At 43.2% G+C, this 25,714-nt stretch overlaps 1 protein-coding gene across 3 annotated transcripts in view; it reads right to left on the bottom strand.

Moving 5' to 3' along the window:
• PHACTR2 (phosphatase and actin regulator 2) overlaps positions 1-25,714 on the bottom strand; it is a 291,804-nt gene that overhangs the window by 22,849 nt on the left and 243,241 nt on the right. For all 3 annotated transcript variants that reach the window (XM_033939934.1, XM_033939935.1, XM_033939933.1), the window contains 2 exons: positions 17,593-17,654; positions 8,009-8,146 (listed from right to left, as the gene is read on the bottom strand). In XM_033939934.1, coding sequence (XP_033795825.1) covers positions 8,009-8,146; positions 17,593-17,654 — 200 coding nt within the window. The remainder of the gene's footprint in view (positions 1-8,008; positions 8,147-17,592; positions 17,655-25,714) is intronic.

Here is a 25,714-nt window from a genome sequence, read left to right as displayed (position 1 = left end):
TACTAGCAACCCTACTGAATGTCTTTGTCAATCTTCCTGGGTAACTGATCCAACCTCTTGTAATGTAATCTGACCTTAAACTGAATAAGTAGAGTTACCAGATATCCAGATTTCACTGGACATGTCCTCCTATTCGAGGACATGTCTGGGGGTCTAGATGGCTTTTCAAATCCCAGTACTTTGTCCGGGTTTTGAAAAGCTTCCTCGGGGGCGGGACTGGGGAGTAAATGGGGCGGGGATGGATGGAATGGGGCAGGCTTGGAGGCGGGTCTAGGGGGGTCCAGATTTTACTAAAGTGAAATCTGGGACCCCTATGAAAAGATAAAGGCAAAATAGAAAACCTGATTAACATAACGTAATATGTGAAGGGCAGCCATTTAGGGCACATGGTAGGAACTTAGGTCCTGATTCTATAAAAAGTGCCGCTGTTAGGCACCTAGATCGGCATGCCTAGCTGATCTAGGCACCTAACTTAATTTTTTAATTGGTTCAATCAGCACTGTTAATTCAACAACGCCATTAATAACCAATTTAAAAAAATGTAATTTTTGTGTTAGTGCCTAACTCAGTAGACGCCTACCTGAAAAATAGGTGTGGTTAGGGATGGAGTTTGTGCACGGATAGAGTTAGGTACCGGAATTTTAGGCCAAAAAAATCTCGACCTAATATACTGGCGCCTGACATTATGATGCTTAGCGGCGTCTGTAGATTTTGGTGCCACTAGATGCAATTCTATAAACGGCAATTTTAGTTTGTCAATGGAACTCTACCATGGATCTAAGTTACAGTGTCATACTCTGGGGGGGTGGTTTTCTATAGGTCACCTACTTGCAAAATGTGTGCACTTTTCTTTTTTTTTTTTTAGGTTCAAACAATTTTTATTGATGCAAACAACAGCAAATGCAATACATAGGCACATAAATGGTGCTCAGTACAGACAATGATGCATCATAGACAACAGTATATCAAACATGTACAAGGTAAAAGTAACCACAGCAAACCCCCCCTCCTACTCTACGCAGAACAAGAGAGGCCAGAGGTGACAGAAGGGCACTCCGGGGCCCTGGACTCTGATGAGCCCCGAAGGAACTCCACCCCCCACCAAAGAACATACATGTATCTAAATGCCAGAACCGTCCAAAAAAAAAAACCAACAAAAAAAACAGCCCACCTCCCCAGCCCCAGTCCCCTCCCATCCCCCCCCCTCCACAGTTGTACTCTCCACCCCGCCCCACCATTGCTCACCAGTGCTCTCTCATCCCTACAAACTGAACGCCCAGGTTAGGACACCCATCTTAATACCTCACTGCGTCCCTTTGGGTGTAAGGACTGCAGATATGGCTCCCAAATATTCAAAACCCGCATCTTCCGCTTCCGAGACCCTCCCGCATCTCTTGCCTCCCAGGTGGCCAACTGATGCAATTGGTTCCGCCAATGCCAAAACACCGGAGAATGTGTGCACTTTTAACACAATTGATGTAGTAAACAGTAGATGTGTGCAAAAGGCAGTCACACTTTTTACTTGCTATCTGTGTGGATAGATAGTCATGGACAAATAGTGTATATGCATTTGAATGTATGTGTGCCTTTTTCACTCTGATTATACATCCTTCCTCCAATAAATGCTTTTTTGTATGCTAGCTAAAATTATGTATAATATAGAAGGCAATGCAATTTTCAGTCTAACTGGCTTTGAAAAATCCCTCCCTGTTGCCATCAAATATTATTCTATCCCAATTTGCTTCATTTAAGCTCATCTATCTGAGGAATGGCGAATCACAGTATGATAAAACTAGATGATATCCAAATTCACCACATAATGCCTGCTTTCCTCACACTGCCACTACACAACCTGACTACCGCTTCCCCTCTTCACTATCCCGCAGCCCTTCCTGAGCGCCCTCATCAGCAAAACCACACTGGCTCTATCCGCCCACCCATCCACTCCACTCCTCATGATCACTGACATGAGTCTCCTGGCAGGATGCCACAACTTGCTGACAAATACTTCTAAGACAGTGGTCTCAAACTTGCAGCCTGGGGGCCACATGTGGCCTGCCAGGTAATATTTTGAGGCCCTCAATATGTTTATCATAATCACAAAAGTAAAATAAAACAGTATATTGATCATATGTCTCTTTAGCTATAAATTACAATATTATTATTAAGACTTAGCCAAAAGGAAAGATTTATAACCTATAAAGAGTTTTACCTCATGCAAAACTGTCATTTCTTTAATAAGACATTAACTACTTTTTCTGAGGCCCTCCAAGTACCTACAAATCCAAAATGTGGCCCTGCAAAGGGTTTGAGTTTGAGAACACTGTTCTAAGAGTATTTCATTCTGTATATGGACAAAGGGCTGCTGAAAAGTTCTCAGCCCAACCAAGAAGAGAATAATGTGGAGCCGTGAAAGTTACAAGTTATTCTGCATGTTTCTTGACACTTTTAGTTACAATGATATGAAATTAAACGAAAAGTGTGGATTACCTTGCAAGTTTTTTCTTCGTCGGTTCTCGGCCATCCTTTTTTCTATGTCTTGGCCTGTTATGGGATTTTAAAAGTGTAGCCAGTGCAACTGGGTGATATCACCATTGGTGTATTAAGTGTTTGGGACCTGAACATTGCTCTGAGTTGTGCCCAAGCTGTGCTACCCTTCAAAAAAGAGCACTTCAGAGATATTGTGTCCAGATTCAGCAGCTCTTTGATCCATAGAGCCGTCTACAGAAAAGGCCTCAACCTCGTCGTCGGCCAAGTCCTCAATCTCCAGCAAGTCGCCCTCGTTGGTGAATGCCTCGTCTGCTGCGTCTCCTAAGGCCTCTTCCTCAGGCAAGTCTGCTCTTCCCTCCGCAGGTAAGCTAGCTAAGAAGCCTCCAGCTGAGTCTTAGGCAGTCCAGGCAATGAGTGCAATCATGCCGGCCTCTATGAGACCTTCTACGAAGCGTGCCTCCAAAAACAGGGAATACTCATCTTTGAGGTCGCCCTCTATGGAGCGCACTTCTGCACCTTCTAGACCAGAGTCATTGGTCTTGGTGCCTGTCTTCGAGGACATGCTACAAGCCATCTTGACCAGGCAGCTCACCTCTGTGTTTGCTAAGCTTGCCCCTGCCTTGCCCCTGCTTTCTGTGAGCCAGTCTGAGCATTCAGTCGAGGCGCAAGAAGCTAAACCTGTTAGGTCTCTGCCTTTGTCTTCCAGTGACTCCTCGCCTCGTCCTTCCAGCTCCAGGTCTCCAGCTGTTCAACCTGCTTGAAAGGTGAGACACAAGCCTCAATCCAGGTCTTATTCGAAGCATTCCTCTTTATTGAGGCACCTGCCTCCAAGGAAGGATACGAAGTCTTCTATATCACGTTCTTCGAGGCCCATCGAGACTCCCTCCAAAAACGGGCATAGGTCTCGTACCATGAAGCCTTTAACACCTCGTTCTTCTCCACTTCGAGGCTCATCCAAGTCCCAGACTCCTCTGTCGAGGCATGCTATGAGGGATCCTCGTTCGCCAGTTTCTACGAGGAATGAGTCAAGGCATTCAGTCCCTCACATTCCTAGGACCTCTCCATCACGTCCTCTCAAACATAAGCACCCTCTGACTCCGCCTATATCACACAGTGGAGCTTCTTCTGTGACTCTTACGTTGGATACAGACATCCCTTCCCAGTACTCCAGGGAGGCTTCTCCTTCTTATTCTACAGCACCGCGCTCACGCTCTACTCCTCCTGAGGGTTCTTCGTCTGTGAAATCCACATTGTTTTCCAAATTCATCTTTGACATGAGTAAGGCTCTTCAAATTGATCTACAATCCGAGTCTAAGTATACTCCTGAGTATTTGGCTGAAATGGAATTGCCTCATCCGCCAAAAGACACTGAGACTTCCCATGAATCCTATCTTAAAGCAAACTTTCCTGAGAAATCTTGAGACTCCTTATTCTATTCCGGATATACCCTCCAAAATGGAATCTCGTTACCGCACGGTTCCTTGTAAAGGGTTTGAGAAGCCGCAATTGTCTCACCAATCTTTGGTGGTAGAATCATCTCTCAAAAAGTCTAATTCCACCAACGTCTATGCTGCAGTCCCTCCAGGAAGAAGGGAAATTTGGATGCTGTCTGTATCAAAATTCCATGATGGCAAACAGGATTTTGAACTACAACTTCATATTCATTTCTTATCTGAAGTACTGCATAAAGATCATGCCCTACTTCTTTTCAGACTTCCCTGAGCAGCGGTTGCCTGAGTTTCAACAGCTCCACCATACTCTATCTCAAATACGTTTGGTTATGCTCCAAGCGACTTATGATGCATTTGAAATTTCATCTCGAGTCACTGCTTTTTCTGTGGCCATGCGATGTCTGGCTTGGTTACAGATTGTGGACATGGATCCTAACCTTCAAGATAGCCTAGCCAATATACCCTGTCAAGGTAATGAGCTGTTCAACAAATACATTGAGGCTGCCATCAAGCATCTGTCAGAGCATGAGTTGTCATTTGCCTCTTTGATTCGATTTAAGCCTAAGCCTCCAGCTCCTAAGCCTTATCGGCCACCTCAACATCGTTATCCACAGAAATCTACTCTAGCTTATTCCAGACCTCCACACAGGAAACAGCCACAGCAGCAGCGACAACAAAAACCCCAGACTCCTGCTGTAGCTAAGCCAGCACTGTCTTTTTGACAATCTAAATCTGAGCATAACGTCAATCTTCATGCATCAGTCTTCTGTTCTCCTCATAGGAGGTCACCTCCATCATTTTTACCAACAGTGGGAGCAGTAACGTCAGACCTCTGGGTTCTTACCATCATTAGAGAGGGTTACTTGCTCCAATTTCTTCAAATTCCACCAGATCTCCCTCCAAAAGAGTTTCCTTCCAATGTATCACATCTCCCCCTTCTTCTTCAGAAGGTTCAGGCTCCATGCCGTCGAAGAGGTTCCCTTGGCCCAACGGGACACAGGTTTTTATTCTCATTACTTTCTGGTGCCAAAGAAGAGGGGAGATTTGCGACCTATCCTGGACCTCAGAGCTCTCAACAAATTTCTTGTCAAAGAAAAGTTTTGAATGCTCTCTCTTCCAACCCTGTATCCCTTGATGGATCAAGAAGATTGGCTATGCTCCCTAGATCTCAGGCTTACACTCATATTCCAATTCATACAGCCTCTCACAGATTTCTAAGATTTCAGGTGGGGAATCTTCATCTCCAATACAGAGTCCTCCCTTTTGGGCTGGCATCATCTCCCAGAGTCTTCACCAAATGCCTGGTGGTGGTGGCTACAGCCCTGCGGACGCAGGGTCTTCAAGTCTTTCCATATCTGGATGACTGGCTCATCGAAGCCTCGTCGCAACAAGGGGTTATTGTAGCGACCCAACGGACAAAGTCTTGGGTTCGAAATCAACTTTCCAAAGTCCCAGCTACACCCCTCCCAAACTCTACAGTTTATCAGAGCCGTCCTGGACAGTGTTCAACTGAGAGCGTTTCTACCTCAATAACTTCAGGATGCTCTCATTCACCTTTGTCAACGAGTGTCTTCCCTCATGTCAATCTCGGCAAGACACATGATAGTTCTTTTCGGTCACATGGCCTCTACAGTTCACGTGACTCCTTTTGCCAGACTTCACCTACGAATTCCTCAGTGGACCCTGGTATCTCAGTGGCAGCAGGCTTGCGACCCACTCTCTCAACACATTACAGTGACTCCTTCATTGAGACAATCTCTCCACTGGTGGATGCTCTCTTCGAATCTTTCCAGAGGTTTGCTATTTCACATGCCCCCTCATCAGAAGGTTCTCATGATAGATTCCTCAACCTACGCTTGGGAGGCTCACATAGATGGTCTCCGTACTCAAGGCCACTGGTCCAGTGCAGATCGTCGATGTTATATCAATCTGTTGGAACTCAGAGCGATCTTCTATGCTCTGAAAGCTTTTCAGCATCTTCTCCATGACAAGGTAGTCCTCATTCGAACCGACAATCAAGTCACTATGTATTATGCAAATAAGCAGGGAGGAACAGGATCTCTCCCTCTTTGCCGGAAGCTGTGAAGCTTTGGAATTGGGCAATCCTTCATAACACCTTTCTGAGAGCTGTCTATATCCAAGGAGAGAAAAACTGTCTGGTGGACAAATTGAGTCGCTTCTACAACCTCACGAATGGACACTCAATTCCTCGCCTCTACATCATGTTTTTGCTTAGTGGGGAACTCCTCAGATAGACCTCTTTGCATCTCCCCACAACAACAAACTGGCTCAGTTCTGCTACAGGATATACTCTCCTCACCGCAAATACTTTTCTTCTGGAATGGGAGAATCAGTTTCTCTATGCGTTTCACCCCCCCCCCCCCCATTCCCTCTCATTCTCAAGACTCTTGACAAACTCAAGCAGGAGCATGCCACCATGATTCTGATAGTTCCTCGGTGGCCCAGACAACCTTGGTACTCCCTTCTACTTCAACTCAGCACCAGGGAGCCTCTGCTTCTACCAGTATTTCCCTCTCTGCTTACACAGAGTCGAGGGTCTCTGCTTCATCCCAACCTGCAGTCTCTACACCTAACAGCTTGGTACCTCTCAACCTAGCTGCCACTCTACAGTTTTCTCAATCTGTACAGGACATTCTAGATGCTTCCAGGAAGCCTGCCACTAGGCAATGTTACACCCAAAAATGGACTAGATTCTCTGCTTGGTGTACCATTCATCACAAGGAGCCGCAATCTACCTCCTTGTCTTCAGTTTTTGAATTACCTGCTGCACTTATCTCAATCTGGCCTCAAATCCACATCCATTCGAGTCCACCTCGGTGCCATTGCTGCTTTTCATCAGCCTATCGAAGGGAAACTCCTGTCTGCTCATCCCGTGGTTTCCAGATTTATGAAAGAACTTTTCAATGTCAAACCACCTCTCAAGCTGCCTCCAGTGGTTTGGGATCTCAATGTTGTTCTTGCACAATTGATGAAGCCTCCTTTTGAACCAATGGCTTCGGCTCATCTAAAATATCTCAGTTGGAAAATAGTTTTTCTCATTGCGCTTACCTCTGCTAGACGGGTCAGTGAGCTACAAGCTTTAGTGGCAGATCCACCTTTCACAGTATTCCATCATGACAAGGTGGTCCTCCGTACTCATCCTAAATTCTTACCTAAAGTGGTTTCAGAATTTCATCTCAATCAATCCATTATACTTCCAGTGTTTTTTCCAAAGCCTCATTCTCATCCTGGAGAAACTGCTCTTCATACTCTGGACTGTAAGCGTGCTTTGGCTTTCTACTTGCAACGCATTCAACCTCACAGAACTGCTCCTCAACTTTTTATCTCCTTCGATCCCAAAAAGTTGGGGCATCCTGTTTCCAAGCGAACCATCTCCAACTGGATGGCTGCTTGCATCTCTTTCTGCTATGCTCAGGCTGTTCTCCCTCTACAGAGTCGAGTCACAAGCCATAGAGTTAGAGCTATGGCAGTGTCTGTAGCTTTCCTCAGATCAACTCCTATTGAGGAAATCTGCAAGGCTGCCACTTGGTCCTCGGTTCATACATTCACCTCTCATTATTGTCTGGATGCTTTCTCCAGACGGGATGGCCACTTTGGTCAGGCAGTTTTACAACATTTATTCTCCTAATTTGCCAACACTCCCACCTTCCCATTCTAGTTAGCTTGGAGGTCACCCACATGTTGAGAATATGCTGCCTGCTTGTCCTGGGATAAAGCACAGTTACTTACCATAACAGCTGTTATCCAGGGACAGCAGGCATATATTCTCACAACCCACCCACCTCCCCGGGTTGGCTTCTTAGCTAACTATCTGAACTGAGGTACCTCAGAGAAGACGCGCGACCTACGTTCGGTGGGAAGGCACTCGCGCATGCGCAGTGCAGCACTCGCAAACTTTCTGAAAGTTCTTCAAGCAAGTCTGCTTGTGAGGCTATCCACTTTGGGGCTTCGTGGATGACGCCACCCACATGTTGAGAATATCTGTCTGCTGTCCCTGGATAACAACTGTTACGGTACGTAACTGTGCTGTACAGATGAACCATTACCTTATCTGCTGGAGTTAATCGTGCCCAGGGCTTATCTGCACGACGATCATAGTCTGGGGTGTCTGTTACTTCCACATATTCGTTAAAGCGTAAGATCCTTCTTGCCTGCAGTTCTGCCACTGAGGGCCTCAGGCTGAGCTGTGAGCAGGAAACAGAGAGTTAGCTAACCAGCACTGTAAAGGTTTCTAAAGAAATAAGAGGGTATGGGGGTAGGGAGTGGGGGTGGGAGAGAAGTAGCCTAGTGGCTAGAATAAGATCCTGAGCACCAGGGAAGCCACAGTTAAACTCCTGCCTTCACCACCAACATTCTCCATGACCTCAGGCAAGTCACCATCCCCCACCACCCAAGGCATCCAGGTCAGAGACACATTGCATATGAGAAGTTATCATTGCACCAGTGGCGTACCAAGGGAGGGGCGAGGGGGGGGCGGTCCACCCCAGGTGCAAGGCCCGAGAGGGTGTTCACCTGGCCGGGGAATAGGCTGCCGCTGGGGAAAGAAAGAAGCCAGCGCCAAATTCTCCCTCCCTGCTGCTTTTCGTCCCCGAGCCGAGCAACTCTAGCCGTCCGACATCAATTCTGACGTCGGAGAAGATGTTCTGGGCCAGCCAATTGCTGCCTGGCTGGCTCGGAACGTCCTCTCCGACGTTAGAATTGACATTGGGCAGCCAGAGTTGGTCGGCCCGCGGGAAAAGAAGGAGGACGAATTCGGCGCCGGCCTGTTTCCGATGGCTAGTGGCAGCCTTTCCCCGGTGGTGGTGGCAGCATGGTGGCAGTAGCGGCGGTGGCATGGGGGAGGGAAGGGAGAAAGAAAGAAAGGGTGGGGGGGGGAACCAGGGAGCCAGAAAGAAAGGGTGGGGGGGACAGGGATCCAGAAAGAAAGAAAGGGAGCAGGGTGAAAGAAAGAAAAAAATGGGGCATGGGGAAAGAGAGAGAAAGACAGACATAGAGAAAGAAAGGGGGCATGGAGAGAGAAAGAAAGAAGGGGGCAGGGTGAAAGAAAGAAATGGGGCACGGAGAGAGAGAGAAAGACAGACATACAGAAAGAAAGGGGGCATGGAGAGAAAGAAAGAAGGGTACAGGATGAAACAAAGAAAAAGTTGGGGGAGGGAATGAAGTCTGGAGGAGAGGAAGCATACAGGAGGCTGAAAGAAGGGAAGAAATATTGGATGCACAGTCAGAAGAATAAAGTGCAACCAGAGACTGATGAAATTACCAAACAAAGGTAGGAAAAATGATTTTATTTTCAATTTAGTGATCAAAATGTGTCCGTTTTGAGAATTTATATATGCTGTCTATATTTTGCACTATGGGCCCCTTTTACTAAACTGCAATAGCAGTTTTTAGCGCAGGGAGTGTCGAGAGCAGCGTGGGGCATTCAGCGCAGCTCCCTGCGCTAAAAAACGCTATCGCGGTTTAATAAAAAGGGAGGGGGTATATTTGTCTATTTTTGTATAGTTGTTACTGAGGTGACATTGCATAAAGTCATCTGCCTTGACCTCTTTGAAAACCCGCGGAATATAAATGATAATTAACATTTTCTCTGCGTAAAATGTGCTTTGTGTTTTTTTAAATTTTATTGTTGGTATATCTTTTTGACTTGGCCACGAAGGTAACGGGGAGGGAAGGAGAGGAGCTGCTGAAAGACATCTAATAATCCTTGCAGGCTTGACTGCAGGGAATTATTTTTGTAAAATCATGTTTTGTTATGTGACTAGCATTATTTAGACTTTAATTTCTATGAATGAATAGAATGAAAATGATATAAAATTACTTGCTTGTTTTTATGTGCGTGCGTTGAAGGAAAGTGGAGAGAGAGTGGGCTGAGGACGCTGAAGGGAAACGGGGAAGAGAGAGTGGGGAGAAGACGCTGATTTATAAATTGACAATTGTACAGAATATTGTTTCTTTTTATACTTTAATATAATAAGTTCAATATAAAACAATTCAAGGCTTGTGTGGATGAAATCAGGTGGTTTGTGGGGATGAGGACCGAGCTTATGGGGATTAGTCCAATAAAATGGTATTTTCATATTTCTCATTATTTGTTTTATTTTTATTTGTTAGTTTGTAAAGTGGTGATTGTTATGTATCAGTTTTTCAAATTTACATCTACTGTCTTTATATTTTGCATAGTATTAGAGGACATGTATTACTGTTTTTGTGGTGTTGTGGTGTTGCATTGTATGCAGAGTCTGGTTTCTTGGCAGTTCAGTTTAACTTTTGTCTACATATTTCTATTTTTAGTTTGTGATTATTCCATATTGGGCAAAGGTGTATCTGTCTGTGTGTATGAAAGGGACATGGCTTTCTGATAGCATCGACTGTACTGGATCAATTGATTGTGCAGGATCTGGTTTGTTTAGTTTTACAATGTATGTGTTGGTGTTCTAGTGCTCACTGCAGTGTTTAAGATGCTGCTTTTTCCTAGGTACACTCTTGTTGTACGATATGTAGATTGTTACTAAAAATCATATTTTTCATATAGATGGGGGGAGTCAAAAAATGATGGGCCCCGGGTGTCACATATGCTAGCATATGCATTGCATATATCCAGTAGCACTGTGAAAAGATAAGGAAGCCTTATTATGTCTGATCTATAAAAATAACCAAGAAAGGCCAACTCACAAGCCTCTCTCTCTCAGCTCTCCCTCAGTAAAATTGCAAAAAAAAAAAAAAAATAGCTCTTCAAAACCAAGCAAAGTATTTGGAAGGAAATCTTTGAACTATATCAGAGAGTTGTTTTAAAGTGCAAGTAGCATTCCAAGGCAAAGCATGCCTGTTAATTTAATTTCCTGTATTACTGTTTTAAGATTTGCAGTTTCTTAGAGTCAGCTGGCTAGTAAATGGAAGCATGCAGGTGCTGTATATTTCAGTGGTGGAGGGGAAGACTTCTTAAAGCAGCATTTAGCAAATAAAATGTTAAAAAATACTGTTGGATTGTAGGTTCAGTCATTAGCTGATAATGAGTATGATTTGAGCAGACTGGATGGACCATGCAGGTCTTTATCTGCCTTCATTTATACGTTAACTAAGAGAGATACAACAGAATGATAAGAGTAGAAACTGCTTTATAACAGACTAAGGCCTAGATCAGGGGTGGGCAACTTCAGTCCTCGAGGGCTGGAATCCAGTCGGGTTTTCAGGATTTCCCCAATGAATATGCATGAGATCTAGTTGCACACACTGCTTTCAATGCAGGGTTCTGAGAGGAGTGCAGAAAGCAGGGTGCCGAGAGGAGAGTCAGGGCTGAAAAAGGCAGGAGAAGTCGGGCTGAAAAAGGGCAGGAGAAGTCGGGGCTGCAAAAGGGCAGGAGAAGTCAGCAGAGAGCAGGAAAGGTCATGAGCGACTGGTCCCCACCAGTCGCTTCTTTTTGGATCGGCCAGCCCTGGAAAAGTTTAGTGAATTGCGTCCCTTCCTTCTTTGCTTGCCGTTTACTCTCATTTGCACGCGTGGATCAGAATCGGATCGGCCATGAAGTTAGTGAATCGGTTTGCTTAGTGAATCTAGCCCTAAGCCCATAACATTGTATTTACACTGGTAACTAGACTGACCTCTTTGGAAATTTCCCAGGGCTGAGTGACTACAATTAGCTACCTGGGTAGAGAGAGGAAGTTCAGAGGCAGGGGATGTCAGGGTATAAGTTATTGATTTATTTATTTTGACTTTATGCATGTTTTACTGAAATCACCCCAAATGATTTACAGACACAAAATAATATTTTAGAAAAGCTGGTAAATAATTTGGAGTGTAATACAATTCAAGATTCTTTTAAAGACACATCTTGCCTATTTCCGTGGTATCCTCTCTCATTCCATATGTTATATCTAGGCAGTGTTGTGCTAGTTATTCTTCAAAAGTAATTAATCCCAGTTACAGTTCAAGTTCTCAGCTTAAAGTAATTAGTTACAGTAATTAAATTACTCATTTAGGAAAGCAAGTGATTACTGATTGCCATTATCTAAAGCAGTGGTTTCAAACTCAAACCCTTTGCAGGGCTACATTTTGGATTTGTAGGTATTTGGAGGGCCTCAGAAAAAATAATTAATGTCTTATTAAAGAAATGACAATTTTACATGAGGTAAAACTCTTATAGTTTATAAATTTTTCCTTTTGGCTAAGTCTTAATAATAATATTGTAATTTATAGCTAAAGAGACATATGATCAAGAAACTTTTATTTTACTTTTGTGATTATGATAAACATACTGAGAGCCTCAAAATAGTACCTGGCGGGCTGCATGTGGCTCCTGGGCCGCATATTTGAGACCACTGATCTAGAGTAACTAATTACTTTTCCTTTATCGATACCACATCCAAGAATACTTATGGTAAAAGTCTTATGGTATGAAAGGAGGTAAAAATATCCATCTTATACACAACCCCAGTGTGACTGTTGCATAATTTCATCTCTTCATGCTTTTTCCAAGGAGGTTTGGCCAACTCATGCCAACCACATCCTCTTGTCATGACATATCATATTGTACTAGTTACTCTTCAAAAGTAGTTAATTACAGTTACTGGGATAGTGAAAAAGTAAATGCACCAAAGCCCATAGGAATTGAATGAGCTTCAGTGCATGTACTGCGGCAGCATTGCTACTGTGGCTTTGTAAAAGGGGCCCGTACTGATTACTGATTGAAGACCCATTGTTGCATGCTGAAGTTAACAACATGAGAACTTATAATACATAAGCAATTGAAGATTTTAGGAGTTTGGTTGGATTCGATGTTAAGTTTGAAAGATCAGACGCTGGCAGTAGTCAAGTCTGCGTTCTTCCATATGCGATTATTGAGTAGATTAAAGCCTATGTTATCAGGTTATAATTTTCATTTGGTGGTCCAAGCTATGATAATTCAAAGATTAGACTAATGCCCTCTATCTAGGAATAGCACCGTCAAGGTGTAGTAATAATAATAATAACAGTTTATATACCGCAAGGCCGTACAGTTCTATGCGGTTTAAAATGGTTAAAAATATAACAAAATTGAATAAAACTAAAAAGTTAAAAGCCAATAACTAAAAAACCCTAAAAAGATCTGATTATTGCATAATAACTTTTTACAATTCAGCTACTTAAGTATTTCAAAAACAGATATGTAGAGCTTTGAAGGTGATTAAAAACGCGGTAGCACGTTTGATATGTGGTGGGAGTAGATTTGAACATGTTACACCATGGTTTAAAAAAAACTTCACTGGTCACCAGTCAAATTTCGGATTGTTTTTAAGGTTCTTGTGTTAATTTTTAAAGTCATTCATTATAAGATTCCTTGATATTTGACACAAGTGATGAAACTCTACCAGCCTCTCAGATCTTTAATGTTAGAGGGTATGCTGCGATTGTCAACAGATGAGTTATCACATGTACATTATACAAATATGTGAGCATCTGTAATTTCAGTTGTAGGTGTACAATTATGGAATAATTTGACAGGACCACTGAGGTTTGTAGGGGTGTTTCCTTCTTCACACCTAAGGTTAGGCCTCTATGATGTCACTAAGCCTGAACTATACTTCCAACATGAACCATTATCTGCAAGAAGAGAAAGAAATCTTCTTTGCTGTTTATGCCTGCCTGATGCCTGATGCATTCTGGGTACATACCAGAATTGTATTCTAGTCAAGGACATTCGACTATGCATACATGCTCAGCCTGTGTGAATCTTGGGGGAGGCATTGCTTCTGTGCTGTTCTTATCTCCGAAGGTGCCTCTGTTTCACAGCCTGTGTGAGACTCTATACAGAAAGACTATTCATCCAAGTTCTGTTTCTGGATTGGTCCTGAGAGGTCATCTGACGATAACCAAGAAGAAGGTGCCTAATTAATTGATTAGTCTGTGCTAAGGTGTGAGGAAGCTTGCATCTTAACATAGTTTTTCTCTGAACATCTTTTTTAATAATTAAGACCTGAAAAGTACCTCTTGTGACTTAGCTCTCTGAGGAGAGTGAAAATAAAGAACTGCTTCTGAAACAGATCTGTTTTTTCATCACATAAGGAAACTGTTGCTGACAACCTAATTTACAGCTGTTCCAGTGACCGATGGACTTTTATTCCTAATCAAGAGAATTCATATCATCCGTGCTGAGAAGAAGACAACTTCCATCTCCCTGAGTTTGCTAAGGCCTAATCTGATGGTGAGTGAAAGGAAATTATCTATATTTTCAGCTAGGGTTAGATAAAAGAATTCTATTGCTGTATGGGATAAGGAAGTGAAGTTCCTGGGGTGATAAGCTATTTTAGATTGCTGCTAATCAGGAATTATTATTATAAGGAATTATCTAGTGTGTGTAAGAATTAGTTACTCATTTATCTAGCAAAGTTGTGTGATAATTATGTACTGAGTTTCAATATGTATTCGGATATTTTGTGAACAATAATTAGTTATTTGTTGCTGGCTTATGAATTATATTTTTCTATTTCTATAATAAAATATTTAATATAGCCTTGGTCTGTTTCGTATAAGTAGGCAAAGACTGCTGAATCTGGAAAGGTATTTATGGTGTATCCTAGCAACGAGATATGCAAGTAACTTTGTTACCCATAAATCTACCTACAGGTTACTTTCTGATATCCAGAAATTTAAGAAGGTTTTGAAGACAACTTTGTTTATGGAGGCTTTTGATTGAGTAGGCTGGGATACTAATTATGTGCATTTCAAATGAGTTTGTTTTGTTTATTTGTATGTTATATGAGGCAACACCCCAGGATGGCGCTGCAAAGTCTCAAATGATATCAGGGTCCCCCCTGTGCAAGAAATCCCGAAATGTACATAGTCCCAATCTGTCCCACCGCTCAAATACAGGATTAGTTCTCCCCACTCCAAATTGTGGCTCCTCCCGTAATGTCGCTAAGGTGGCGATCTCCCTCCCCTCGTTGCAAAGCCTTTTAATTTTTGCCCACAGTGTAATTAGATGCAAGATGTAAGGATTATCAGTCTCTAATTCCCATTGACGAACTGTGTGAGATGACCAAAGTTTAGCTGCCAGATGGCCCTGGGGCACAAAGAACTGTTCCAACTGAACCCCCCATTTATGGGCCCCCAACTCCCACTCCAACAACATCCGAAGTTGCGCCGCCTGATAATACCAAGAAAGGTTAGGGACCCCTTCACCGCCCAGAGAAACCCCCATGAAACCCGGTCGAAGGCTTTCTCAGCATCAACACCCATCAAAGCCGCCAGTTCCCGTTCCTGCTTCACCTTCCACATCAGATGCAAAGTCAGCCTAATATTATCTCCTACTTGTCTCTTTTGGATAAACCCAGATTGATCCATATGGATTACATTAGGAAGCAAACTACCTAAGCGTAGGGCCAAGACCGTAGCAACAATTTTAGCAACTATGTTCAACCTGGCGAGTCTCTTCCAGGTTTCAATAAAATCATAATCCCCGCTTCCCCCGGGCAACAGACCTCCCTTCTGAACCCCATTAACCAAACGTACCAGAGGCCCCACCTGATCTCGAAATTTCTTATAAAAACGATTCATGTAGCCATCCAAGCCAGGTGACTTCCCCTGCTTGGTTCCCTGAATAACTTCCACAACTTCCCTCAACGTCACCGGTTCATTAAGTTGTGCTTGGTCTTCAGGAGACAGGACCGGCAGCTCTACTCTGTCCAATAACTCCTCAATCTCCCCTCCTTCCCTTCCCTCTTCCGGTTGATATAAACGTCTATAGTAATCCAAAAAGGAATGGCCAATATCAGTATCAGTGACTTACAGAGTCCCACTCCTGTCCCTAACTTGAACAATAGTGGCTCGAGCTTGTTTAATTTTAATATACCGAGCTAAGTAGGAACTACATTTATTACTATGCTCGTAGACAGGATTGGAACTGCTCCCATATATGATTATACTCTTCCATCTGAAGCTCTGTTAACTCACCCCACACTTGACATAAGTTGGCCAGCATCTGTGAGTCCAGAGAAGATTTATGGGCCAATTCTAGAGAGACCAAACGTTCCCTCAAACATAGCTGTGTTCAGGCTTTGTGCTGTTTAAATCTAGCCCCCCACTTAATAAATACTCCCCGCAGCACTGCTTTCAGTGCATTCCATAGAATTCCATCAGACACCTCACCCGTATCGTTAATCTCCAAATATGTAGCTGTGGTGTGAAGGACTTCTGTCTTGACCTCAGGTGAATTAAGCAGTGAGTCATTAAGTCTCCAATATCTAGTTCTGAATCTGTCCCCTCTGAATTTTTCTGAATGCCCTCTCGTTCTTGTAGTTTTCAAAAGTCTGAAGAATCTGTCCCTCTCCACTTTCTCTATCCCTTCATGATCTTGTAAGTCTCTATCATGTCCCCTCTAAGCCTCCTCTTTTCCAGGGAAAAGAGCCCCAGTTTCTCTAATCTTTCAGCATATGAAAGATTTTCCATACCTTTTATCAATCGCATCGCTCTTTTCTGAACCCTCTCAAGTATTGCCATATCCTTCTTAAGGTACGGTAACCAATATTGGACGCAGTACTCCAGGTGCGTGCGCATCAACGCCCGATACAATGACAGGATAACTTCTTTCATTCTGGTTGTAATACCTTTCTTGATAATACCTAGCATTCTATTCGCTTTCGTAGAGGCTGCTGCGCACTATGCCGATGGCTTCATTGTCCTGTCCACCATCACCCCCAAGTCCTTTTCTAGGGTACTTTCACCCTTTACCAGCCCTCCCATCGTATAGCTGTATTTCGGCTTTCCGTTTCCTACATGCAAGACTTTACATTTCTCTACATTAAACTTCATCTGCCATTTCGTCGCCCACTCTTCTAGTTTGTTCAGGTCCCTTTGCAAATCCTCACAGTCCTTTTTGGTCCCAACTCCACTAAATAGTTTGGTGTTGTCTGCAAATTTTATTACTTCGCAGCGGTCTGAGTGAAAGCGACTCTCACACATGTGCAGAGCTGGCAGGAGAAGCCTCTTGCCACTCAGTTGGTTGGGGCAGGAAACCTCATTTTTTTCTTTTTTTTTAGGGGGACAGATATTGTGCATGTGCCCATTAAAAAAAAAAAAAAAAAGTTTGGGATGTTATAAATATTTTTGTTTCGGTGGGACAGGTAAGTGACTGGTTTTGACCAGTCGCTATTTTTTGGATAAATAAAAGGGATTACTTTATTGGTGCATCAGGAAGCCATGTTAGAGCATCAGTCGCTCTGCTAGTTTGCAAGGCATTTCACTATTGAGTTTATTTGCATCTGAGAATGAGCTTATTTGCATGAGCTTATTTGAATCGGAGAACGAGCGATCATGCAGAAAACCACACAGTGAGCCGTTTTCTGCATCGGGTCGACAAATGCGATTGTCATTAAACCAGTCAAAACTGGTTTAGTGATGATCGTGCACCTGGCCCTTAAGTGCCAGCATTTACATCTGGTTTCAGCAGTTCTGAGAATCGGCACTAAGATTGAGTCTATATAAGGTGATTGCCCTTTATAGAATCATACTTTTTCCAGCGCAGAATTTTGAGCATCATTTATAGAATTCTTCTCAAATGTGTCCCCTGCCTAAAGACCTTACCCAGCATATTCTGGTGAACAAGGCAAAGTGTTCCCTGCATTGGCAGCGCTAAGAGTCTAAAAATATGAGTCCTCACCTTCCTCGAGAGCCTGCGCTTTATTTCTCTTCTCGCTTCTTGTTCCTCCTCTTCATTCTTTTCTGTAGTTACAAGGAAAAGAAGAATATATTTTCATTTTACAGGACTAATCTCTACTTGTGTATAACAGGGATAATTCTATTACAGGGAGTTTAATCCCCTTTATAAAAATAAGCTAGCTGAAAGCTCCCAGACAAAGTTACAATTCTGAGGCACATGTAACTGTGTGTACAACTTCTAGGAAGAATTGGCACATTTGCATGTTTTTATTTATTGGTTAATACTTCCAAATAATCTGGAAAGTGGCTAATTTATGAGCTTGGTGTCAACACTGGCTGCATAAATACTTCCGACATCAACTTGCTAGTATCAGCCTTTCCAAAGCACAAAAGCTTCTTATCAGTAAAAGGATGGAAGTAGCATCCCTTTGCTTATTCCTCTAGTCCAGGGGTTCTCGTGAGATAAATTTACACGGACTAGCTCCAGTGCATACAAATCTCTCATGTATATTCATAATCCTGAAAACTTGACTGGAACAGCGTGTCCCAAGGACTGGATTGAGAACCACTGCTCTAGTGTGAGACTGGCAGCAGCTGTCAGATCATCATCATTGATGACTCATGTCATCCAGTTCAGCTGGAGAATAGTCTTTTCGCCTACCTCCTCTCAAATTAGGAGGACAGCAGAGAAGGATGTTTATTCTGATTATGAATAGACAAACTGCACAGTCCATTCAGCACACAACCCATCAAGCTTGCTGACGGATGTCATAACACATAGCGAATAATGTAACTTTCCAAAGCTAATGAGGAACTCCAAGCAATAGTATACCAGATGGAACATTTTGCCGTTCTTTGCCCCCAGAGAAGCCTTTCTAAAAAAAAAAAAAAAAGAGGGAGAAATATATTTTTTCCCTCTAAATTTTAATGGCATTGCAGTTTCTCAAGTTCCATGCTCATGTAAAATGTGACAGTAAAGATACTAAACAAGAGAATCAGCATTCACAGAATGAATGTAAAGATTCAAGTGCCATAACCAGGATCAGAGGGCCTGTGTCACTATCAGCCAGTGTCCACAATAAGAAAAGCCATAAAGCCAGTTCTTGACACATATAGACTACTGCATTAAAGACCAAAATATATACAGTGGTGCCTCGCATAACGAACGCCTCGCACAACGAACGCTGCACACAACGAACTTCATGTCTTGATTCACACAACGAACTTCGTTTCACACAACGAACTTCGTTTCACACAACGAAGTCGCCCGAGCTGCCGATGTATTGCATCCTTCCGCGCAGGCACTGCAGGCAGTCGTTAGTCACTGCGCTTAACTGCCCTCTCTCACTGTATACAGTCGTCCTTTTAAGATAAACTCAATATTTTTTATATATCATGGCTTCTAAAAAAAGCAGGAAGGTGATTTCTGTTGAAATGAAACGGGAAATAATTAGAAGGAGTGAATGTGGGGTAAAACAGTGTGACCTCGTCAAAGAGTTTGGCCTCAGCAAGACCACCATTTTCACCATTTTGACAAATTTATCTTTTTTTATGTCATCTTAGCATATTTTATGCTGCAGAACGAATTATTTTTTTTAACATGTATTGTTATGGGAAAACGCGTTTCACATAACGAACTTTTCGCATAACAAACTTGCTCCTGGAACGAATTAAGTTCGTTGTGTGAGGCACCACTTATATATCTGATATACAGTGTATCTATAATCTATCTCAGTATCTTACAAACTATTTCCAGCCACAGCACATTAAACAAGTGGTCGCGGCTCAAGGGCACCCAGAAGTGCATGGATGTCAATGCAATGATGTCACTTGCACGCGTGCGCGGAGGCCCTGCAGATGGGGCCTTCAGCCGGCAATGTGTGTGTGTGGTGGTAGGGTGTCAGCAGGAGAGGCGCGGAGAGGTGCTGGTGCTGGCTGATTGTTTACAGGATGCGCATCTCTCCGTGAGAGGCACATCCTGTAGGCAGTCAGTAGGTGCCAGCAACTCTCCTCCTCGCTGGTGTCTCACGGAACACTTCAAATCTCGTCATGGCACACTATGCGATTCACTGATCTATATAAAATAATGGTGCCATTCTCTGGAAGAAAGAAGCTAAGGGTGCAGCACAGCTTACACAGACGCCTGCAAATAATATGGGGAACCTGTGAAGAAGCATTGACCAGTATCAGTTAGGCTTGTTATGTTGCTTGCCACATCTCCACAACATCTGGCTTTCATGGCTATAGCAGAGATAGTTCTAGTGACTCAAAAATTAAAACTATCCTACCCCTCCTTAAAAGGCATCTCCCACCACACTTGGCTCTTCCCTCCCTTTCAGAATCACTCAGCTCTGGAACAGTCTCCCTTCCCCTCTCCGCAATTTGAGCCCCCTTCTACCATTCCGTAAGCATCTGAAGACCTGGCTCTTCTCCAGAACGTAACCCCGTCCCGCTCCTGGCACTCTCACACCAACCTCTCTTCTCTCATACTTATATAATTCCACTGGAGTTCCGTTCCTTCCCTAACCATGTAAACCGTGTCGAGCTCCATCTGCGGAGATGATGCGGTATATAAACCCAAGATTTAGATTAGATTAGATTAGATTAGTGACCTGCTGACAGGAGCCAATGTGGAAGAATGAAATCTTTCACCTACATCTGCTCCGTTAACTGTTTAAAATTCTGTTCAACAAAATTAAATTTAGCCACTGCCAAAGAGACAATATGGAGATGTTCAGGGACAAGGCTTGATTTCAACTGGACAGTGCAAACATTCAGGAGTTGATGCAGAAAGCCATGCATTAGACCCGCTTACTGCATGGCTTCCAGCACAAGCTTTTCACAGAAAAATATGTCAGCATGCAGTAATCAACGAACATGCAAGTTACTACTGCATTAAAATTGTGGCAATAATCCATAGCTCATTGCAAAAATGTATCCATTTCTGTCTGGGTGTTAGTGGTGATTGTCTCACTGACAAGAAGGAGAATATTTTACAAAAGAGTCTCCAAATCTGCATCCCAGACCCTCTCCCTTCCGCTGCTGTGTAACATTCCCCCTCCCTCCAACTTTAAAAATTCACTGGTTTCTAGTGCACCCACCTACCCCAATTCTCCCTCCTCCAACATAAAAGTAAAAATTCCTCGGTGTCTAGGGTGTACCCTGATAAAGCAAACACCACCATCTTGGAAGATGGCAATGCCTGATCCTGAATGAGGCATCCTGGGATGTACAGAGCAGGATCAGCCTGCTAAATAAGGGAATTTTTACTTATTTAGTAGTGTGGGCAGAGACTACCAAATAAGAGAAAAATTTCCCTTATTTGGAAGGCTGACCCTGCTTAGTGCACCCCAGGATGCATAGCATGAGATCAGGTGTTGCCATTTTCCAAAATGGCAATGCAATGCAGAAGTGAGTAGGCATCACTTCTGCTTCTTTATGGTATGCTTTGAGGGATGTCTGGGGTGTTCCGTTAGGACACCAGAGAATTTTTACTTTTAAGTTGAGAGGAGTGGGGACTCAAGTTGGGGGTTTTCTGTTAGATACCAGGGAATATTTAAAAAAGGGGAAGGGGAGGGGGTTAGGTCTAGTCAGGGCGTGGACGGTGCCACTAAACTTCAGGGGAATTTCTGAAGTCAGGGTTTGGTCAAGTTGGGGGGCATGGATGGTGCCACTAGACAACAGAGTTGATGCAGAAAGCTATGTCACAGCAGGGGATTCAGGTTTGGAGGGGGAGGGGGATGGGGTCTCTCTCCTTATTTTTCCACCCCATCTCAGACCTGACAATAGAGTTCTTATACTAGTCTGGTCTGGCAGACATTTGCATATGGCTTTGTTGTAAATTGACTAATAACATAATATAGCTTTATTCTTCTATACCGCCACAATCAAATGATTTCTAGGCGGTTTACACAGAAGAGAACTGGGCAATCAACGAAATACAAAACATTAGTACAACATGTTACCTAGAGTATAGCCAATGTAAAATTTTTATTATGAATAAAACTTCTGTTAAGAAATGAATTTATCAAATAGTACAGTCTTAATTTATTTTCGAAATGCGCCATAAGACATCATGGCTCCACTAATATAATTACCCAACCAGGACTAACATAAGAACATAAGCAAAGCCTCCGCTGGGTCAGACCTGAGGTCCATCGTGCCTAGCAATCCGCTCACGCGGCGGCCCAACAGGTCCAGGACCTGTGCAGTAATCTTCTATCTATACCCCTCTATCCTCTTTTCCAGCAGGAAATTGTCCAATCCTTTCTTGAACCCCAGTACCGTACTCTGCCCTATTACGCTCTCTGGAAGCACATTCCAGGTGTCCACCACACGTTGGGTAAAGAAGAACTTCCTAGCATTCGTTTTGAATATGTCCCCTTTCAACTTTTCTGAATGCCCTCTTGTTCTTTTATTATTCAAAGTTTGAAGAATCTGTCCCTCTCTACTCTCTCTGTTGTTTACTTGCTTGAAATGCAAGCATCCTATCCAAAAATGACCTGTATCTACAGCCAGTGATCTTTGGGTAGGCAAATAAATTGCAATTCCTGGCTATCCTAGTAGGGCTATATAGCACGAAATAAGATAGAAGATAGGTAGGGGCCAGTCCCCAAACCAGTTTAAAGCAAATACAAGAGAACTTAATTATTACTCATGCTTCTACTGGCAGCCAGTGCAGCATTCAGTAGGAAGGCCCATACCATACATTTTAATATGCCATGCACTGATGTCTACCATGTGACCTAACTTCAGTGTTGAAACCATTTCTGCATCGTGTGACCAGACCACTTATTAACTGCCGGCTTCTACTGACCCAGCTTCTGTATCAGCCCTCTCAGTACTGTCTGTTATAGCTAAGTGGAGAGCTCTGACTGTGCTAGAGGGGCTGAACTATGCGTAGTTTGATATTTTTATTTAATTAGATTTATCTGGTTATGTTCAGTAGCACTTTGATGCTACTTAGTATCTATATAAAGTTAAGCAGATAAAGATATCTCTTTCTCACTTCCCGGGCTGATCAATACTGGCCACAGAATGACAGAAAAGATTTGTACAGAAAACCTATAGGTTGTTTATTTACAAAGCTTTCTCATGAAAAGGGAACTTCAGCACCCACCCACATTTTTACAGCTACTGGAGGATTTAACTGCCCTGCTGAATCAGGAAAATGCCAGTGACCACAGCTACATTCTGCAATCATTTCTCTAAGCCCGCGACATAAAAAGAATATCAAAAATTACATTGCTATTAGGTTGTGTCTCTGTCACAACGAACACAGACTGCACCTTGAATTGTGGAATATTTAATTGCTAACAGAAGAGCAAGGAAAAGAGAGAGAGATACAGAGCATCAAGGGAATGGCTCTGCTTCCAATTCTGAAGGAACTCAAAAGGACTTCCCACACCAGTCCTCTCTCCCATCGAAAGAGATTCACTGTGGGGAGTCAGGTTGGCATTTTTTCCTTTCTTGGTGAGATAGGGAAAGCAGGTTGGGAAGGTTCTAAAAACTGAAGAACCTGGGGAGAAGTTTGTACTGCATGCCACAGAGTCTAGTTGGGTGGCTAAGGACCCTCCTCCCACAACTGTCAGCAGCAGCAGCTGCCTTTCATCTCCAAAAGCAAAGCTTGGCAAGGGGACAGGCCTGCCAGCTCTCTCTTTTTAAATAAATAGAACAGAGACGTGGAACTTGGTGAAAGATAAACAAACAGTAACACAATACTATTATGGCTCTATGAGATGGGCATACAGCATACAGGTAGTGTGTGTAACAAAACAGCTTGACAGAAGGCTGAGTCTATATCAGAAAAGATGCTGAACTCATCAATATCACAAAGGCGCAAAGTGGAATAACACCTGGTGGAGATAATTTCACAGGATAGAAATAGAGCCAGCACAGAAATCATCCACATAGAGAGAACTGAGTCTGTGTTTGCCCTCCTGTATCCTTTCATAGGTTTGTAGGTTTCTGGCCTTAGACTTTTTGCCCAAAACTGAATTCATATAGAAAGAGCTCACAGCCACACACAAAAATCACAATGCATGTATCCATCCAGCATAGCAGGAAGAGCCTGGGTCACTAAAGACTTCTTTCCCATTCTGAGCCTGTGGAGGTATCTGGCTCTAAATGTGTCCTGCAGTTCATCTTCTAGGTGCCCTTCACATATTCAAGGGTGTCATTAGTATCATTGTGTGATGCAGTGGTTAGAGCTACAGCCCCATCACCCTAGGGTTATGGGTTCAAATCCTGCACTGCTCCTTGTGACCCTGGACAAGTCACTTAATCCCATGTGCCCCAGGTACATTAGATAGAGTTTGAACCCACCCGGACAGATATGGAAAAATGCTTGAGTACCTGAATATTTTGTAATCCGCACAGAATTGTAGGATATGCGGAATATAAATAAATAAAAATGTCTTTCATAAAAGCATTCATTTTGTATGTTTTTTCTTAGGACCCCTAATGAAGGTTTAACTAAACATGGACCATGTTGGGTCTGACCATTTGGTATAGCTGGTTGCAGGATTGAGTTGTCCTATGCATTGTAATGTTTGGACATTTTTATATTTCGAAGATTTTTAATAAACATTGCATTCATTTATCTGCTGCTGCTTCTGTGACCTCCAGATGCTACAATTCCACCGTGTTTGGCTTTGGAGTTTCTCGATTTGTGCGTGGAACCAAGGCTTTTTTTTGTTTTCTTTTGTTGCCCTTTTCTCTAGGAAGTCAACAAACTAACCAGTGTATATACTATGAAAGAGTTTTGCCATTCAATTACTCGTATTACAAAAGCCCAGGAAAACAGGAGCTACTAATATCCCAAAACTTGGAGAGTGGAAAAAAAAACCCAGTGAAGACGACTCTGCTGCTCAATGCCTTTTATTATATACCAAGACTCGACACAATCATGTTTCGCCCCAAATGAGCCTGCTTCAGGAGTCTGGAATCAGAGTGATGGAAAGTCTACTATCTTTCTAGGTCAGTCAGAAACCAATATTATAAAACATAAACAGAGGTTCTGAAAGCCAACGTGAGTGGTCCTAACAAAAAGCTTGGCCACAATCTTTGTGCGCAATTTTCTCCAGGTGGTGGCAGCAATTCACATTCACTGCTTGCTTCCATCCGCCTTCGAACTCTCTACATAGCTTCCCGTTTCCTCAGGAGCAGGACACAGTAGAGAAAAGATGGCAGCCGGCAGTGAATGTGAACTGCTGCTGCTGCCGCCTGGACACTTCTATAAAGCAAGTGGAGGTAAACTGCGGGAAGGGTTTGAGAGAGCGGGGGAAAAGATGTCAGGCTGCCTGGCGAGGGGGTCCTGGCGCTTTGATGTAGCTGGATATGTGAATTTAGAGCACTACAGCTGGAGCATGGGAGTAGCACTGCAAACAGCATGTGTTGCCTTGCTCCTGCTCCCCACTGCCACTCATTTCTTTCATCTTCAGCTTTTTGTAAAATGACATGGGATTATTTCCTGTGGTTATCCGCGGGGACGGGAACGGTGATGAATTTTATCACCATGCCATTCTCTTGAAACCACTGAGTGGTAGGGGATAACCAAAGATCAGAAATCATGTGTGGGAAAGGTATTGACTAGAAAGAAGCATGAAAGGCAATAAAGGGGAGGTTCTGGAGTCTTCTGAAATATAAAATAATGGAGTGTTATATTTTTAAAAGGAGAACTATTCTGCATCACCAAGGGTTGGTGACTATGTGGCACACATGCATATCCCACCTGATACCCACCTCACTCAGCAGAACTAGCACCATGAGCATTTTCAAAATCAATGGGCTGGCAAGTCAATGACAACCCTACCATTGAATGACTGTCTTTTCTGTACATGGCCCTGCTTTTCTGCCCCTATTGACTTATGCAAATGATTCCCACAGTGAGTCTTCGCACACGGCCTGCATTCTGTCGCATCCCTCTCAAACTGCCCCCGTATCGCGGTGGATGAGATCAGAACAGCTAGGCCGCAAGCTTTGAAAATGCCCCCACTTCAGCTCTTGCTGTATGAACTGCATGCAGGGCAGCTAAGGAGACGCAGGGACTAACCTTCTTCAGGGACTATTGACTTTGTTTCTTTAAATAAGTTATTGGCCATTGTTCTCAATTTTTCCCTGCT

The sequence above is a fragment of the Geotrypetes seraphini genome, chromosome 3 (assembly GCF_902459505.1).
Source record: "Geotrypetes seraphini chromosome 3, aGeoSer1.1, whole genome shotgun sequence".
In the NCBI taxonomy this organism is placed as follows: domain Eukaryota; kingdom Metazoa; phylum Chordata; class Amphibia; order Gymnophiona; family Dermophiidae; genus Geotrypetes; species Geotrypetes seraphini.
Note: the sequence above shows the minus strand (reverse complement) of the source record. Positions and strands in the feature narration are given on the sequence as shown.